At 45.4% G+C, this 19,036-nt stretch overlaps 1 protein-coding gene across 1 annotated transcript in view; it reads left to right on the top strand.

Moving 5' to 3' along the window:
• cdon (cell adhesion associated, oncogene regulated) overlaps positions 1 to 13,321 on the top strand; it is a 35,207-nt gene extending 21,886 nt beyond the window's left edge. The window contains exons 9-19 of the mRNA XM_071540987.1: positions 267 to 441; positions 2,185 to 2,301; positions 3,230 to 3,433; positions 4,373 to 4,554; positions 5,079 to 5,184; positions 7,601 to 7,723; positions 8,023 to 8,214; positions 9,343 to 9,638; positions 9,866 to 9,945; positions 10,774 to 11,036; positions 12,552 to 13,321. Coding sequence (XP_071397088.1) covers positions 267 to 441; positions 2,185 to 2,301; positions 3,230 to 3,433; positions 4,373 to 4,554; positions 5,079 to 5,184; positions 7,601 to 7,723; positions 8,023 to 8,214; positions 9,343 to 9,638; positions 9,866 to 9,945; positions 10,774 to 11,036; positions 12,552 to 12,706 — 1,893 coding nt within the window. The 3' untranslated portion in view covers positions 12,707 to 13,321. The remainder of the gene's footprint in view (positions 1 to 266; positions 442 to 2,184; positions 2,302 to 3,229; positions 3,434 to 4,372; positions 4,555 to 5,078; positions 5,185 to 7,600; positions 7,724 to 8,022; positions 8,215 to 9,342; positions 9,639 to 9,865; positions 9,946 to 10,773; positions 11,037 to 12,551) is intronic.
• The last annotated feature ends 5,715 nt before the right edge of the window (positions 13,322 to 19,036 follow it).

Genomic DNA, 19,036 nt, shown 5'->3' with positions numbered 1-19,036 from the left:
AAGATTGCATTGGCAGCGGGACTCCAATTTTTGCTGGCACTGGAAACTGTGACATAGAAATCTCACGAGCGTTGTAGCTCTGGCTCTTTCCCCATCATTATTCAAGCTTGGAAAGAGTTGGAAGTATGGCGACTTATAGACTAACAGATGATTTTGTTTTTCTCTGCTGTCCCTTTTTGTCATGTGTTTGTATTTGTCTGTGTGTGTGTGTGTGTGTGTGGCTGTCTGTCTGTCTGCGTCTCTCTGTGTCTGTGTTCATGTGTCAGGTTGATGAAATGGGGACAGTGGTGGGGAGCTGGCACACAGTGCGAGTCCCCGGCAGTGAGAAGACGCTGCGCCTGTCAGAGCTGGAGTCCTCCAGTCTGTATGAGGTGCTGATGGTGGCTCGCAGTTCGGCGGGGGAGGGCCAGCCCGCCATGCTCACCTTCCGCACCGGCAAGGGTCAGTTCAACTGGACTGAACCGAACTTAAAGGAAAAATTCTCCCTCAACCACTTTAGCACTGTTAAAAAGCAGCTATTGGTCTGTTTTGTTGTTTGGTGCTGTATTTTTCTTATTTCCATAGATAATTAGCCAAACCTAGACAACATCACATCACATCCACATATTTCCAGCACACAATAAGAGAAAATTATTCAACTGTCTAAAACATCAACAGTAAACGTCAGATTTTGGTGTCAGTCCCTCAGAATCAAAGAGCAAGGACTTCTTTCTAGACTCAACATTTTGCACCAACGTCCAACAGTCATACAGGAAAAAATCCACTGTAGAAGAAGTAAAGATACTTTCTCCACTGACAGCAGCCTCAATAGACCAGAATGCAGTGCAGCCACAAGACGTGTTGTGTTTTGCGTTTGATATTTGATATTCGGTGGATATTCATTGTTCCAGCTTCAATAACTTATAAAGCGAATAAGTAAAACCACACTGATGAATATATTTGTGATTACTGAAGGAGGAACAACAAGTTACAACCGAGCTAACTTTACTCCGGTCATGTACGACCCGCAGCGAAATGGAACAAGTTCACGCCCGTTCTCTGGAGGATCGTTTGGGGAAACGTAGGAAATCAGCAACTGAAGTAACAGAACATGAGGGGAAGTGGGTGCAACAGAAACGTAAATTGAAACGCTTTATCACAAAATAACTCCTGGAATGCATTAAACATCTCAAATTGATGATATCTAACAGTGTAGGAGTATCTGAGGGTGGAATTTTCCTTTAACTGACTTCAATCCACTTTTAACCGCATCTCATAATCATAATCATAACCACAATCGTAATAATAATTGCAATCATAATCATAATCATATTGAGTGATCGTAAGCACTTTTCAAAACAAAGTTGTAAAACACTGGTAGGAAACAAATCCAAAAAGATTTTTAGAATAACTAACACATACCAACAACAAGAACAACCACAACAATTCCAAAAAATAACAATAATACTATACCACAGTAAAGTTAAGGACATTTTCACTGGTCAAAAATATGTAAAATGCTGCCAAATGCCTTGGATATGATTGTAACCCAAGATTTGTCCTTAAAATCCAGACCTTTTCTGAATTGACCAAGTGGTGTGTGAAGTCCCTACTAAAAAAAAAATATAACCATCCAAAACCAGACTCTGAAGTCCAGATACGGACCAGAAACAGCCCCGAAAAACTGAGGATATGCTTATCAAGAAAAGTATCAGCTTTCTAAACTTACAAAACAGAGAACTGATATTTTAGGAAAATATAAACAGTTGAATAATTATTCTTCCAACAAGAACTGACTGTATTTACTTTGACTTGAAAAGTGTCTATTTACTTTGATTAGCCGGTCAGTTAGAGGAGGAAATTTCAGGTGCTTGTTGCGTTCCTGAATACTGATAGGTTAGACACACACACACACACACACACACACACACACACATAAACACAGATGCAAGACGCACAGCCAAGTGTAGAGATTGCTTGTAACTGCAGGACAGTCATGTGGGAACCTGAGACCCGCGCTGATAAAACCAGAACCGCTCCGGAAACCAAAAGGACATTTTATATGTTAGAGCCAAGATATCCGGTGCAGGTCCGGGGCCCGTTCCTTGTGTTCCTTGTGTAGGAACCGATCGCCCCGATGACCCGCGCCGCCTCGTATACGGCTGGATTTGTTCTTACAGCGTTTTTTTCTCTTTCCTCTCCCAGAGAAGAGCACCTCCCCAGGTAAGAACCCGTCCAAGGCTCCCGTGGTCTCCTTGCCTCCCAAAGCGCCGGAGGACAAAGCCCCCAACACACACTTTGGAGTCGTCATACATGACAGAGGTAGGGACAGAGACAAAAGTGTATTTTCAACCAACTGCACTCTGAAAAAGATGACCGTGGGATGTTTCTTAAGAGGTTTTGGGCTTTCTGTCTGTTGTTCATGACCGGCCTCTGTTAGATAGATCTCAGCTTAATGTTTTGGATGTGGTCTGCTTTGTTTCTTTGTGCCTTGGAAATATGAACAGCAGAATGATAGTTGACACCCTGTAACGACCCTTGGATGAGAGATGCTGTGAGCTATAAACCGTGAGATTGTACATGGCTTAAGGGTTGGGTCTGCGTGTGTGTGTGTGTGTGTGTGTGTGTGTATGTGTGTGTGTGTGTGCGTGCGTGCATGCTTTTCTGGCATTAAAAGCGGGCCTACTTTGCTGAAACTCACATTAGTCTTCTCACTAACCCCAGCTCTCTCTCTCTCTCTCTCTCTCTCTCTCTTACACTCTCTCCTGCCCTCTCTAACTATGTGGCTAAGAGCCCAGGCAGTAAGTACACATTCCTCCACAGCATGCCGCTACACTGTGATGTGTATTTTTGTGTTTTTTTCCTTTTTCCTCTCTCTGTGAATATGTTCCATCCTTACATGACATGGGATGTGAAGATGATAGTTGCCAGTTCCTATTGCGCTGTGTTTTTACTTGAAAGAGAAATAAAGTTCATATCAGTTTAATACATACAGTAATGTCAGAATTCTGAGATTCTGAGAATAAAGTCAGAATTCTGAGATTCTGAGAATAAAGTCAGAATTCTGAGATCTTGAGAATGAAGTCAGAATTCTGAGATCTTGAGAATAAAGTCAGAATTCTGAGAATAAAGTCAGAATTCTGAGATCCTGAGAATAAAGTCAGAATTCTGAGATTAAAGTCAGAATTCTGAGTCAGCTGATCTTTTTTTAAATTCCTGATTTATTCACATCCTCTTCCTGTGACTCCAGTGCCCGAGGCTCCCGATCGCCCCACCATCTCCATGGCGACTGAAAGTTCCGTGTACGTCACATGGATCCCGAGGGCCAACGGCGGCTCCCCGATTACGGCTTTCCGCGTGGAGTACCGGCGCGGCCGCAGCGCAGAGTGGATCGTGGCTGCGGATAACATCTCCCCTCTCAAACTGTCTGTGGAAGTACGCACTCTGGAGCCTGGTGAGTTGCCACATATTTGGTTGGGGGAGAAAAACGTTTTCCTCTAATAGACCAGTCAAGCGTGACATTATGTTTCTGCCCAAATAAGGCACAAACATGAAAATGAATATGGGTTTGAAATGATTGCCTCTAGCTACATCTGAGGCTAGCACTGACTATTGTTTCAGAGGTTTCCTTCAAATTGGATAAGACTTCATATAAAAACTTTGTCCTGTGCCACTTCCATCGACAGGATTTCACTCATTTAAAGGACAGAACATTTGGTAAAGGGAGTCCAAAAATAATATTCATTTTCACCATAGGCAAAACAAAAGAGTTTGGATAGGACCTGAAAGTTCTAAAATGACAACAACACTAAAGCACATGTTGAATAATCAAATTGATGTTCATTGCATTGAACTGGTATGGTAATATAGAGCAGTGGTTCTCAACCTTTTTCATATCAAGGACCCCTAATTTAGTCCACATTAGGGCCATGGTCCCCCATTTGATGAGATTTTCTCTCTTGGACCCAAATCTGAGAATATTTTTTCTTGTTAAATATGATTTTGTCCAGAATTTCATGACTATCTGAATTGTAGGGAGAGAGATAACAGTGAAACTATGATCAAGATAGTCATTCTTCTACATTCTATAATTGTTCTTTTAAATGAAATAATGAAGTTTAACAATTCATCAATTTGCTTGGGACCCCCTGGAATGCCCTCAAGGACCCCTGGTGGTCCCCGGACCCCACGTTGAGAACCACTGATATAGAGTATAAGTTTTTGCTTTTTTTCATTAATTTAGACAACAAAAATGTCAAATCACAACAACTCGATAATCAGTATTTCCTCACAATATGACTTACTGAAAGATGATAAACGATGATATTGAATTGTTGCCCAAGCCTACTCTCAACACTGACTTTGTGTATTGTCATTGTCTTCCTTTTTTCAGGCTCCACCTACAAGTTTCGGGTCATAGCCATGAACATGTATGGCGAGAGTCCGCACAGCATCCCCTCCAAGCCGTACCAGGTGTCGCAGGCCAGCCCGCGTTTCTCAGACCGTCCCGTCGCCGGACCTCACATCTCCTCCACAGACGCCATCAGCGACACACAGATCATGCTGCGCTGGACTGTGAGTACGCCATCCACACACACACACACACACACACACACACACACACCGCATAAGACCGGCGAGCCGCAGAGCAATTTGCGAAACTGTCGTGCAAGTTAGTGGCTTTTCCAGGTGGGTCAGCTGGGTTTGAGATGCTGAGCGGAGCTGCTGGTGGTTCTCTGGCAGAGGAGACTCAATCAGGCCTTTAATTGGCCGGCTGGTTTGATTAGAGCTCAGTTCAGGCAGAGATTAGGGGGCCCTGTCCATGTAGATTTTGATTCAGCTCTCTTCAAAGCTATTTTTACTCTCTCACAGCGGTTTCAGCCGCAGATGGACAGAGATAGTTCCCCCGCATTTACTTAACCTCAGACAGTCTCATTATTTCCTGAACTTCAGACAGACAGTGCAATCACGATCGTGCCTGCAGTACATCTGTTGATAACAAGGCTGGCCATTAGCTGCAGGAAAATTTCTGCTCTTTGAATAATAATTGCCTACCAGATTGTGATAGTCTAACGTAATCTTTTTCCACCCCCACCCAGTATACTCCCTCCAGTAACAACAACACGCCAATCCAAGGCTTCTACATTTACTACCGTCCCACAGACAGCGACAACGACAGCGACTACAAGAGGGACGTGGTTGAAGGTGAGTTGGAATGTGAATATGGCTGATCAGGTTTAAAGGACAATTCCAGCGTGATTTGAGTTTTCGCTCATTTTGTACATTTTCCATCCCTTTAACCACAGTTGCATATTTTTAAATCAGTTTTGCCAAACCTCTCGGGCTCCTCATTCACTCCCATTCAATTCCAAACGGAATAGGAAACAGCTCCGGAGACTTATAATTTGGTTGTTAAAGGTAATCCGTCACGGTGAATGTGAGGCCGCCAATCGTGTTTTGCAAAAGTGCATCAGAACGCCAATATCTGGCTATAAACCTGCCGCTTCCGGGTCACTATGTGTCAGATTTCTACATTTTCCTGGCCAACATAAACCTTTCAACCAATAGCATTCTCTGCGGTTACGTTAGGACCCGCCTCCTGTCAATCACAACACAGTCAGACGCTTCCACCAGCTATAGTCCGTAAGATTTTACGGAAGACAAAGCTGGATTTTACACAATTACGGCTTAAAATTGCTGCCCTCTTCTTTACTGGGAGTACCTTGTAATATTTAGACAGAGTTTATTTTAAAATATTTTCTTTGAAAAACAACTTAGGGAGGGAAAAATAGCAAATATCTCAAGCACTGGGAAATGATCTACAGTGATGTAAAACAGTAAGGGAATTCAGGAAATGAGCAGAAACGCTGGAGATGTCCCTTAAGTATATGTGTTTGTGTGTGTGTGTGTGTGTGTGTGTGTGTGTGTCTGCACGCTGGCCTTGAGAATAATGAGCCGGATCACCGAGGTTCAGCATTGTGGTGGTGTAGCGTGTTTGTCGGCAGCCCCATCCTGTCCCGGATGCTCAGCTCGTGCTGTGCCGATAAGCTGGGAGCTGGGAGGGTAATGGATACCCAGCGTCTGGAGCGGGGCGGAGTGAGGACGGGCATTTCTGCCGTTTGATGTATGGGGAGTGCTGCGCCTGGGCAGCGAGGCGGTCTGAAATCTGTTTTTAATAAATGGTTGCCCACTAATGGCCCAGAGCTGAAATATGAGAATGGCCAGAGGAGAGCGGCTCAGGTTGCCGGGAGGAATGCTAACAGTGAAGCCTGGTAGAGGGAGGGAAGGAAGGCCGGCCGCTTGCTCCGCCCACCTCCTCCAACCTCTTAACCCCTGGCTCTCCCTAGGCTCCTCGCTGTCAGGGACACATGCCTGCCATGGACAGTTTCCACCCAGATAAGCTGCTTGTGGCCTTGTTAAAAAAAAAAAACTCCCTACCCTGTTTAAATGTGTTTATTTGAATCTGTGTTTGAACATGACTCGGGGCACGCACTGGTCTTTTTGTATGAAGCCATGCTTTTGTATTGGTGCTAGTATTGAGTAAAGCTGTCAGAGAGGCAGGTTCCTTTATTGTTGTCACTTAGTAGAAGTTAAAATCTACTCTACCAGCCAAAAGTTTAGAAACACCTGATTGTATCTACTGTGTTTTTCATTATCTTAAAGCCATTTTGACCTAAAGGCTTATGATTAAAGGCTGGAAATTTGTTTTTTAGACAAATATAAATAGTGAAGTTGATGCCTATTTATGAATTTCTTTCCGAAGCCTTTGCCTTTCCATCAAGGCAAAGGGCGTCTGCTTTAAAGAATCTAAAATATAATAGATAGTTTTGATTTATTTTGGTCACTGCATGATTTATTTTGGTCACTGCATAATTCCATTTGTGTTATTTAATAGTTTTAAAGTCTTTACCCTTATTCTAAAATGTGAAAAATAGAAAAAAACGTGTCCTAACTTTTGACTGGTAGTGTACCTCAGGGCAAAGGTAGTAAGCATGAGATGTTTTGTTATGCTTTTCATACCAAACAAAAACCCGGCAAGAACAGAGGCTCGTTTCAGCCTCAGTTGCTAGAAATGTAGCATTTCCATGTCGGAGGAGATTGCGGCCCCATCTCTGATTACAGAGCGCGTAGTGTGATTGTGTGTGGCAGTGCAGCGGCGGTGTGTGTGTGCACAGGGCTCCACAGTGTTTTCAGCTCTATGTGTGGAGTGGGAATACTGGAGGCAAGCCAGGACAAACATGAAGCTGCCATATATGGAGCTCGTCTGGAGTAAAGCAACTGTCTGGGCCCTCGTGGGACTGACTGAGTAAGAGAGGGGGGGGGGCTGAAGTAGAGAGAGAAGAGGTGGGGGGGTGGGGGTGGGGGGGGGGTGAATGAGAGAGAGAAGGGGGGGGTGAATGAGAGGGAAAGAGAGCATGAAAGAACATGACCTCATGAGAGTGTGAGATAAAGAGAGCAGAGTAGAAGCGAGGAAAGCATTGATTGTGAGTTTACCTAGGGAGGGGGCGGGAGCTGGGGCAACGCGAGTCAACACTGGCTCGTACAGGAAGAGATTTCTCACCTTTGCCCCCTTCTTCTTTTCTTTCCCCTCCCCCCCCTCCCCCTCTCCCTCCCCCTCCAGGTGTAAAACACTGGCACATGATTGGCCATCTCCAGCCAGAGACTTCTTATGATATCAAGATGCAGTGCTTTAACGACGGGGGAGAGAGCGATTACAGCAACGTCATGATCTGTGAGACCAAAGGTAAGACACACACACACACACACACACACACACACACAGGCACGCACAGAAAAGGCCGGAGAGGAAATGACTCATGCTCCAACCAAGCCTCCACTTTATCAGAAGTCCAGGCATGTTGCCGTAGAGGCTATAACTTTAATGATGGGTATGATAGCCATAATTACAAAACGTAAATGTACTGCGTTTTACGGGGCGAACAACAATGGCTAGCATTGTACAGTGTTGTACTCTGTTATTTTTCACCGTTGCTAGTGGATGAAAAGCTGTTCCTCATGCCCCCTCCTCCCTGTCTGCCGCAGCACGCCAGCCCCCGGGGGTGCCCAGCCAGCACCCCATCACCCCGCCCGGCCCCCACCCCCAGGAGCCTCCCAGCCCTCCCGGAGGACTGCTCTACCTGATCGTGGGCTGTGTCCTGGGAGTGATGGTGCTCATCCTTCTGGTCTTTATCGCCATGTGTCTGTGGAGGAACCGGCAGCAGAACAGCATGCACAGTGAGTTTAGAGGCAAGCCGAGTCCAGAGCTAACCAGGAAGCCTTGTAGACCGAAGCTGGCCAAAACACCTGTGAACCAACTTAACCCATGTAAACATGTAACACATAAAAATGTAAACACACTGCAAAAACTGACAGACTTGTTATTTTATTTTATCTTGATAAGTCTGTATCCAGTTTCAACAAATTTTCAAGATGATGTAACTTGTTTCAGGACATTTACTTGGTAAAAGTGAAATAGTCTTGGAGAAAGTTTCTTGTTTCAAGATATTCTTTCTCTTGTTTTATGATGATTTCTTGAAAGAAGTCATATTGGCATGCATCAGGTGAAATTGATTGAATCCAGCAAGATTATCTGCCAGTGCAGTGAGATAATTTGACTGAAAATATCACAAAGTAAGCTTGATAGGTGTGGAAACACGTTAAAATCACTTGGCACTTTTCTTTTTGTGCACTTACACTATGGCATATTGGATAAAAGCATCCATCAAATGACATATTTATGTTAAAGGAAGAGTTCACCCCGAAATGAAAATTCAGTCATTACCTACTCACCCCCATGTCAGTCTCTGTTGAAATCCGAGTTAGCCCCCGTAGTTCCATCTCATCCTTCTCCCAAACTATTGAAGTTAGCGTGGCCATCTTTTTGCAGCTCCAAAAAAGCATAAAGTGTCCATTTAATTACTCCATTCAGCTTGTGCAGCATGTTTTGTAGTCAAACAATTGCACTTTGTCCTCACTGACAATGCTCTGGTCACATGCACACTCTACAGCCACATGCAGAGGCGTCCCACTTTTGGACTTTTGGACCCACAGTGCAATTGTCTGGCTATAAAATATTTGATGCTGTTTTTGGAAGAACGTTTTCAGTAGTCTGGGAAAAAGGCAGATATCGAACCACAAGGGCTAACTTGCTGTGTGATTGGCGGACTTATGAACTTCAGTGGAGTTTCGACTGACATGGTGGTTGAGCAGATAATGACTGAATTTTTATTTTGGGGTGAAATATTCCTTTAACTACAGTAGATTAGGCCTTTACACTGTTGGCTGTTTTCTGCCTCCAACCACCCTCTGTCCTCTGTCTTTCCCTCACTTCCTCTCTCTCTCTCTCTCTCCCTCTCCCTGTAGAATATGACCCTCCTGGCTACCTGTACCAGCCCGCCGAGATGAACGGCCATGTTCTCGAGTACACCACGCTGCCCGGCTCCAGCCGCATCAACGGCGGCGTGCACGGCGGCTACGGGCACAGCGGCCCCATGCTACCCCAAGGATGCCATCACCTCCACCACAAACTCCCCAACGGCTTGGCGCTGCTCAACGGGTCGGGCGGCCTGTTCTCACCTGGCCACCCACACGGCCACGATGGCACCCTGCCCCACAGCACCATGGACTGTGAGCACTCGCATCCCCACCACCACCATAACGTGAGTGCAGGCACCACACACACACACACACACACACACACACACACACACACACACACACACACACACACACCAATACTAACTACTCACTTGAAACCTACAGACTGGGCAGCTTTATCCATGCCATACCAGTATTACATGACAGAGTGTGATGTTTTACATGTTTTTTGGCAGGTGCAAATTCAGTTTAGATTGGCTAAATCTGGTGTTTTTGTTCCCATGTTCAGGGCGGAGGGATGTACACAGCTCTTCCCCAAACAGAGTCTTCTGATTGCATGAGCTGTCAGAACCTCTGCAACAACAACAGGTAAGAGGAGACGACTTTTTCATATTATTATTATTCAGGATTATGTTCATCACTTTCTTTTCCTTTGTCATGGAAAGAACTTGAAAATGTTAGCTCATCGCTCATATTTCGCAAGAGGCAGCTGACCGAAGGTGTCCTACATATTCCTTGTGACCTTACAACTTCAGAGACGCGCCCAGCCCCCCCTTCCCCACACACACACACACACACACACACACACACACACACACACACACGCACACATCCTCATTTCCCCTCCCGCTACTCCTGTTTATGTACTTAAGGGTCTCCAGCATCACAGTTTACTCTGTGTGCACCCAGCCAGCAGACCTAATGAGCCCTGTGTTTATTTACCTCTGGCTTCTGGGAAGAGGGGGCGTGGTCACGACCCAATCACGGTCCCGATAGGAGGAAGCGGAGTGGGAGAACACTCTTAAAAACTCACATGAGAATCTTCTGAGGTGGAGCGGCGAGAGCACAATGCGCCACAGTTGCTTCACCCTCAGTGGAAGCAGACCTTTAATCTTTGTTTCGACTGTTGAAAACCCTTTTTGCAGCTGCGCCAGAGCGGCCCAGTTGTGTTAGGGCTGTCATTGTTTTGTATATTGTAAAGGAGCAGGCCTATTTACATGAGGGTTTTCTTAGTATGTCTGGCGGGAAAAGCCACAGATATTAGAGGCATCTGGTGTAAGGAAGAGAGACAGAGGTATGTGAAGCGGCATTGAGAGTTGTCAGCGATCCATGGGCACCTTATAAAAGAATATGTCCCTCTTTGTTTCCATCTCTCTCTCCCTCTCTCTCTCTCTTTCTCTCTCTGTCTCTGAGCAGATGTTACACCAAGACCAATGGCACTTTCTCCAGCGGCACTCTGCCCCTAATGCATCGCGTGGCGCCGTGCCAGCAGGACGGGCTGGAGATGGTGCCTCTGGGCCAGGTTTCGTCGCAGTGCCACGGCCCTGACAACCAGACGCAGTCCGGTGAGCGGGAGGCCGAGCCGGCGTACGAGCCAGACGAACACAAGGACTCCTCGCCCTCGCAGCATTCCTGCTGTCTGGTCGGGGACAATGAAAACTGCCCGGGCGACGACACTGGTGAGACTCGTTTTTAATACCGGAAAGCCCACAAAAAGCTTTTCAAGTATTTTCTGTTCCTTCGAGTCTTCTTCTTCTTCTTCTTCTGGTATGTTCTCACTTTTTCTGCAGCATCGGTTGATAGTAGAAGATGTATGGCACCATGTTCTGCCTGTTTGTTCCCCTTATATGTGTGCTATCAAACTTTAGAGAACTGACTGATTTTCAACAAATTCTTTCTGTTCTAGTTAATAAAATGAAGTAAAAATGTATTTAGAGCTGCAACGTGCACACCCCTGTTTTCAGTACTGGAAGTAAATTTCCCATTCATTTTCTCCATAGACATTTCAGAAAAGCCCAATACAAACCTTTTTTTTTTTTAGCTTGGAACCAAACCAACCAGCTACCAGTTCAATCATGAGCTTATATCAATGTATTCAGACAAAAGTATGTATGAAAACTGAAAAGGGGCAAGAGTACAAGACTGTACATATGAACATCTCATCTCATACAGCATTGCAAGTGATGTCATCGATTCCCTTTCCCTCATTTTCAACGGTGATACTCAATAATATAATTATGTTATATGATAATATAACAGTGATTGCTGCTTTGTAATGATTTTCACCCCTGCACACACACTCTTCTCCTCATCCGCCCAAAAAAATAAATCATGTCTGACAGCAAAACCATGGTGGAGCGGCGCCAATCACCGATACAGGTTGTTAGCGACTAACGTTACTTCGCTCTGGTCTGGCTACCAACCAGGCATAGCTGTGGAGCGGGTAACGTTTCTATGGTTGTGGTGGAAGTTACGCACACTGAAAGAAAGTTCATGAGGTGCTGATCACTGGGGTAAAAATCTCACATGAAGGAAGAAAAAAGGAACGCACACTCTAGCTCCATATATACATATTTTTTACTGACAAGGTTTCGGCCTAACCCTAACCATAAGACCAAGAAGGCTTTATGCTAAAATGTTGTCAGTAAAAAATATTACGCATATGGAGCTAGAGTGTGTGATGCTTTTTTTGTCTTTCATGTGAAACGTTTCTATGGTAACGGCGACCTCTCTGAATGGCAGGGACTCACTAAAGCTTGTGGGTAGTGTAGTATTTCACAGAGAACTCAGGGAACAAAGCACAACTTCTTAACAACTAAGTTCAAATCAGACTGACTAATGGAACATATAGGAGCATATATTTATCACATACTGTATATTTCTAAGTCTGATAGCTCATGGTAACTCTTATCTTACACTGTTAAAACATTATGGCTAATGAACTTCTTATGCATAAAATTAATGGTTAAATTTACTTCTGGAACCCGACATTTCAGCTCTGTTGTGAAAATATAACTTCAATTAAGAATCTTCACACCTTATCCATGTATTTTCACACCGCTACCACAATCCTCATGTTGTAACGATGCAGCTTCACCACAAATTGCGCCATGGGACTGTACAGAATCTGTAGTTATTTATTGTTAATCCAGTGACTAATCCAAAAACTCCCCGCTCTCTGTGTCTCTGTGCAGCCGAGGAGGAGCCGCAGTGTGTGGACACGGAGGGGCCTGTGGTGTGCTGGGAGAGTCTGGGCCTGCCCGACTTGGACTGTGACGAAAAGCCTGGGTGGATCTCCAGCAACAGTCTGGCAGGAGAGCTGATCCAGCCCAGCCCACAGGAGGTCTGAACGGCAGCCCACACACACACACACACACACACACACACACACACACATATGCACACACACACACACAGACAGACACACACTCCTGCAGCGGGGGCGGAAAAGAAACCCAGGCAGACGGACCAGGCAGGACGAGAGACATTGGTGGAAATATCACATGGGAAAGGAGAGGACCAGCGATGGCATAGTCAGAGACACTGCGTGTTACGGTGACAAGGACACTGAGCCGTCGATGGACCACGGCGAGACGAGCGACGTGGGATAGAGAGAGCGAGCGTGAGAGACTGAGAGGAAAGCCAGATGGAGAGACAAACGGAAAGACAAAGCAGCGGCGTCGCTCCAAGACGGAAACTATATCCCACTAGAGGGAAGACTCTCATAAAAGATCAAAAACTCTTTAGATGACTTATTTATTTTTTGTAGTAGTAAAATATTATTTCATATGAATGTATCTGTTTTAAAGAAAAAAAGTTTGTCTTTTATATTATTTATGCCTTTTGGATGAGAAATACTTTTTATTTTTTGTCGTCGTGTCCCTCTGTGTTCCACGCTGTGTGGAGATTAGCAATTGTCTGTGTAAAGTTTTGTAATAATATAAAGAGAAGATATGGAAGAGTAAACAACAACCTATTTTCAATTTCTTTTCCTCCCCTCCTTCCCTTTTGTGTGCAGCGTTGGATGAGTGATCGCCATAGTGAATTTCCCCGGCCACAGTCCAAACCCATCGATATTTCTGGCAGGTCTTTGATGTGGCTCTCTGACGGGCCGTTCCACTGCAGTGACCCCTGAATGGGGTGAACACTCCCTTCACTGTTCGGATGACGGTGCCGCTCTTTGCTCCAGTGACTCCTTGATAGCTCATTACTTTATGCCAAACGCACTGTTCCTTTGAGCGCACTAATGACCCACTGCCCCCCAAATCTGCTGGAGAAGTGGATGTAGTTGTGTTAAAGCATTGTTTTCCAGAACCTCACACAGGTCTTTATGTGTTAAAGCTGCACTATGCAAGGTTTTTATGCTGCAACATGTGGCTGCAACAGAGAAGAGCATCCCATCCCCTTTAATTTAAACCCCTCTATTTGCCAAATTATATTCTGGTGTTGGGTATGGTCACTTCTCCGCCTTGCAGGAAGTAATGAATCATAGCTTAAGGGCGAAATCCAAACTGTCTCCTAAACAGCAGAGAGTGAGCACTCTGTCCAGAGAAAGCTGGTCTCACCAACATTACATCTTTTGTCTTTGGTATAAAGCGATCTCATGGTAAACATGAGTGTGTTATGTGCAGTTTACTGACGTCACATTACATGATTTCTGGGTATTGAAGTTCACGTTTTTCAAGACGTTACCTCTTGTTTCCATTCGGAGCCGCAAATGCGCTAAGTTGCCCAGTGCAGCTTTAATGTCGGTCATGTCCTTACTATGTCTGACTAACTGTGGTGAGCTGAAGTGAAGAATTCTGGAATGGGAAAGCTGGTTATTCACCCAATTGCTCTGTTCAATCTCCATACACGCAGTAAAGAGACGTTGTTGGATGCTCCTGAGGTGTAAAAGCACTGCGGATAAAACAGTTGTAACATACCCTTCTCAGTTTTCAGCATGGGACGGCCCAAAGCCTTTTTCTAAGGGTTTAAGCTCTCTATTGGTTTGAAAGTAAGCTCCGCGGTGTGCCGGCTGATTGGAGCTGATAGGATTGCAGCGGGCAGATGACAGCGCTGGCCGTGCTTCAGTGAGGATGACTGCGGCGCGGCCGTCCGATGCCCGGTGCCTGTCTGCCTGCGTTAGTGCCAGTACCCGCTGCCAGTCCTCAGGCCCCGGCTCGCCTGGCATCTCTCCTCCCCCCGATGCTACATGGGATATTCCTGGCACCCGGACCTGCTCGCCTGCCGCTGAGGCGTGGCGCAGGCTCTTCCGGCTGTTATTTTTAGTCAGGATGGAGGCTTTGCTTTGCTGTTGAGGCTGCCGGCGTTTGGCCAGTCGACTTGTCTTTTACCCAGGATTTTCCCAGGCGGTCTGTCTATGAGTTCCTCAGTATATCAGCCCCGTAGCTCTCTAGTGTATTAGATGTACAATGATTCAAGAACATTTTTGCGTCTGAGGGTGTGGACCTAAAACAATAAGTGACTCAAAGCCCAGAATAATGGAAACCAGTATTCATTTTCTCATGAACTGATCGAGAAAAAAAAAAGGGTATCTTGCTTTCAGCTTCATTTGAAACGTATCTGTTCCCATGGAGTGTTTATCAGCGGCTCATATACGAGTGTCTATTATGGCTCTAATGTGCTGCTGTTAGGAAGAAAAGGGAGGGAAACAATGGGTAGGAAATGAAGCTGGAAATGAAAGAGAAATAGTCTGGGGAGAGAGAGGAGATGCTGACAGATGCTGGCCGGGCTGATGAGGAGAAGATAAGGGCAGGGTTGTCTCTAAATGAGCTGCTTCTCCATCTCCCACGTCTGTCAGTCGGCACTCTCCCCCGGGCCCGGCCCTGCACCCTCTGCCCACGCAGCTACACCCCTTCATTAAGGAGCCCATGGGAACAAGAAAGCTCATTGTCCTCGCTGGAATTCCTGCCCCTTGCTGCAGAGCCGACCTGTTAACGCCGGTCCCTCTCCCCTCCGCCCACTATTCTTCCTCTCTCTCTCTCTCTACCCTCTCCGGCGCGGCCTGAATGAATGCAATTCTTATGAATCGGGCAGTGTGTTGTTGTGGCTTGATTTAGCCCCCGAGCGGGTTTTTTTTATCCTTGAGATGTCACAAACCGCAAGCGAAGCATGTTGTGGTTGGATGAACTCCAGCGGCATTCCAGCCGGTTCTTGCGAATGATGAGGTCATAGCCAATATGAAATGAATAATCTATATCGTCCTCCACGGATATCCTCTGTTCACTTGTAATCAGATCCCAGAACACCCACAGAATAGCTTATCAGTACAAAGGGGACATTTAGTGGGTTTTCATGCTGATATATCACCCGATTTTCCATTTGTCGATTGCACCTGTTGGATGCAATTAGAAAAAATGCCTCATTCCAGCAGCAGTACTGTCTCAGCCTTATATCCTTTTAACTGGCCCCATTTTCTCCTGCCAATAGATTGAACAGTTTCAGTGTGATCATTCTGCAATGGATCAATAATGAGCCTATTGATGACCACCAGGCTGGACCTGTTGACCTCAGCTAACCCTAAGAATGTGTCAGTAGAGCCACACGTGTTAAAAAATAAATCAGTTTCACAGTCATTTTTATCCACCAACCACTCTTGGAAATCTGTGCTTGGACATGAGTAATGATATGTTTATTTTACACGGATGAATTATTTAAGAGAACATTTGTTTTACGGGTAAGGATTTCTGTCTAAAGTATCTGTCAGTTCAAAGGAAACCAAAATGTTCCCTGGAATTATTCAGGAATGAGAGCTTCTGGCCTCAAGCAATTTGTACTTTACAATTTTGAGAAGTGTCAGACTTGCTCTGGATGTGCCACAGTATGGCACAGTCCCTCATTTGGTTGGAAGTGACAATACACAGTTGTGAAAGTAAATAGCACAGGCCAATGAACTTAAAGAAAGCAAGACAACACAGTGTGACGACTACTGGAAATAAGGAGAATCAACACGTCATTAACACAATGTTTCAAGAAGAAGAAAAAGTTTGTCTAATGAAACCACTATCCACATGGTTTCAATAATCAAGACGATCAAAAATGCAAGACTTTTCGATTGAGTATTTGATGTTAGTGCACGTCAAAATCAAAAACACAACCTCATAGATCTATATGGTGTCACTCTTCATAAGTGTATATGGCTACAAAGATTGCAGGAGACAACAGCACAGTCTTTTTTTTTTTTTGTCTTTTTCACTGATCAAAGTGTTTCACTGAGCACAACAGCCCACTCTGGTTTCACAGCAGTCGGTTCTCAGATATGCATGATGGTTTAGAGCATGAATCTTGACATTAATACAGCAAAATCTATACGCTTGAAATGAAGGAGAGCGATGTGAGACGTTCTCAGTCATCCTCCACATCCAGCCGGGTGAAGTAGAAGGTTATCCTCGCCCCCTCGTCTGTGTCGTACAGCGCCTGGCAGGTGTACATGCCCTCCGCCTCCCGCTGGAGCTCCTCGATGACCAAGGCGGAGGAGTTGAAGGGAACCCGCATTCGGCCCAGGCCGCTGGACAGAGCCTGGAACTTGGCGCCCTGGCCGTAGTTGTAAGCCACCGCTACATTGTTATCGGTTCCTGGTTTGGTGAAGCCCCAGATGAAGATAGTGGGCATAGTGGGGCCGCAGTCCAAGGTGACCGAGCCTCCCACCGTCCCTGTAGCCTGGAAGCGAATGTACTCCACCTCCTCAGGGTCAAGTATCTCTAGACCTGGTGAAACAAGATATTAATCCTCCACTCTTTGACTCTGTAAGCAAAGAACGGCTATTCGGTTGCTTATGATTCCTCTACAGAGACAAAAAAAAAGCCACCCGTCCTCCTCCTCTCCTCCTCTCCTCTTCAAGCTTAGTATTGTGTCAGATGTTTATTATTAAGTGTCTTCATAAAACTTTCTTTCTAGGCCTCACAATTTATTAGGAATGGTGACTAAGCCAGCTCTTGAAGATGAAAAATGTGGGAGACATATAATTAAACACACTCATAGTCTATCTGCCTACGACCTGTTTGATGGAGCAAATTTTACGACCCCCTGCTCTCTCGCTGTGCTCAGCAATTTGACAATACAACGTAAATAGCTTGTGATAAAGAGAAAGTCTAGTCGCTTCTGCCCTGTCTCCGTCTCAAAATTTTTGCTGTAAAAGTGAGCCAAAGTAAAGCCCTTACCTTGCAGAGGAATGGCCAATGAGCAGAGAACCAGACAGAAATAAGGAATCATCCTCAGAATCCCCTGGGTGCTGCAAAGCTTTAACTGTTTCAGGGTTGTGGGGGTGGGGTGGGGGGGGGAAATCTGAAGACAGAGGGTTATTTAAAGCATATCACAGTGGTAAAAGCCTGTCTCCTCTCCAGTCCACACTGCTATACACACTGAGAGTGACTGAGTGAAGCCGGGAGGACTGACAGGGGGAATTCTTTCAAACTACACTGGATTCATTTTAAATTATTCATCAGTGCTTCCACCTCCCCAGTGTCGCTCCGTTCTGCCCGTCTCTCTCTCTCTCTCTCTCTCTCCGGCTCTCCGCTCATGACCGGGCTAATGGCTGGACCTGAGAGCGAGAGGTGTAGGGTGTCGGGATGATGCCGCCGCTTCATATATTATTGAATCAACTGGAAGGGATAGCCTTTTCAGAAATTCCATCGCTTCCACCGTGAAATGAAAACCAAGGTCGGAGAATAGGCGACGCAGCGCTCCCACACAAACACACATACAAGTTATTATTGAGCCTATAAGATAAGATGGATGCAGCCGGCATAAAATCACCGCCGTTTCATGTCATGTGGCGATAAACCGGCTCTGCCCATGATTCGGTCGACCGCACCGCGTCATCTCCAGGCTTGTTTGCATAGAGAAGTGTGACTCATGGAAGTAGTACACACACACACACACACACACACACACACACACACACACACACTGAAATATGCATGGGTTCTTACATAATTCATTTATGGATATTAGCACTATAATCTTAAACGCTTGTCGAAGTAGGACGGCTCTTTTGTACAGTATCTCTGTTTACACTCGTTTTAGGAGGAGACAAATAATAATGAACCACCGAACGTCATTAGCGGTGCCATGCAGCGGCCCCCCAGTAAAAAAGACTCTGTTTCCCAGCGCCCCCGGCTGTTGTGCGGTCCCGCTAGCTGCCTCCTCAGACTGCAGCTGAGCGGCGCGGCCCTGCGAGCGGCCCATAAACCTGCTCTTACTGGAGGCTGCCCCAGACTGAGGAGAAAGGCTCTAATTAGCAGGGACTTAGTTAGTGTTCAGCTTTTTCGGGGAGAGGAGGACTATATTTAGAAGGCTGCTGGAAGACAGACAGATGTAATAAAAATCCAATATAAAACAACATGGTTTCTGAGGGCAGGGTGGACCGGGAGATGAAGTTCAAAGATGTGTCAGAGAAACCCTAAACGGCTAGTAAATACATCGCATTATTCTTACAGCTTCCGACCAAGTGTTTGCTCTCCGAAATCCCTTGGCTAATCGAGTCTGCCGCTTGCTCTTTTTCGTTTTAACTTAAAAACACTGCAAAAAAATAAGTTAGCATATTTTCCAGATTTACTAAATTCGATTTGTTGTTTATCATTAAAACAAACAGAATAATTCACCAAATAAATGTTTAAATACTTAACTTGGTTTTGAATCCTTAACTTGGTTTTAGCATTTTCATTCCCTACTGAAG

The sequence above is a fragment of the Centroberyx affinis genome, unplaced genomic scaffold (assembly GCF_046629955.1).
Source record: "Centroberyx affinis isolate AG114_WGS23_722 - 3 ecotype Tasmania unplaced genomic scaffold, CSIRO-AGI_Caff_v1 ptg003761l_1, whole genome shotgun sequence".
Lineage (NCBI taxonomy): Eukaryota > Metazoa > Chordata > Actinopteri > Beryciformes > Berycidae > Centroberyx > Centroberyx affinis.
Note: the sequence above shows the minus strand (reverse complement) of the source record. Positions and strands in the feature narration are given on the sequence as shown.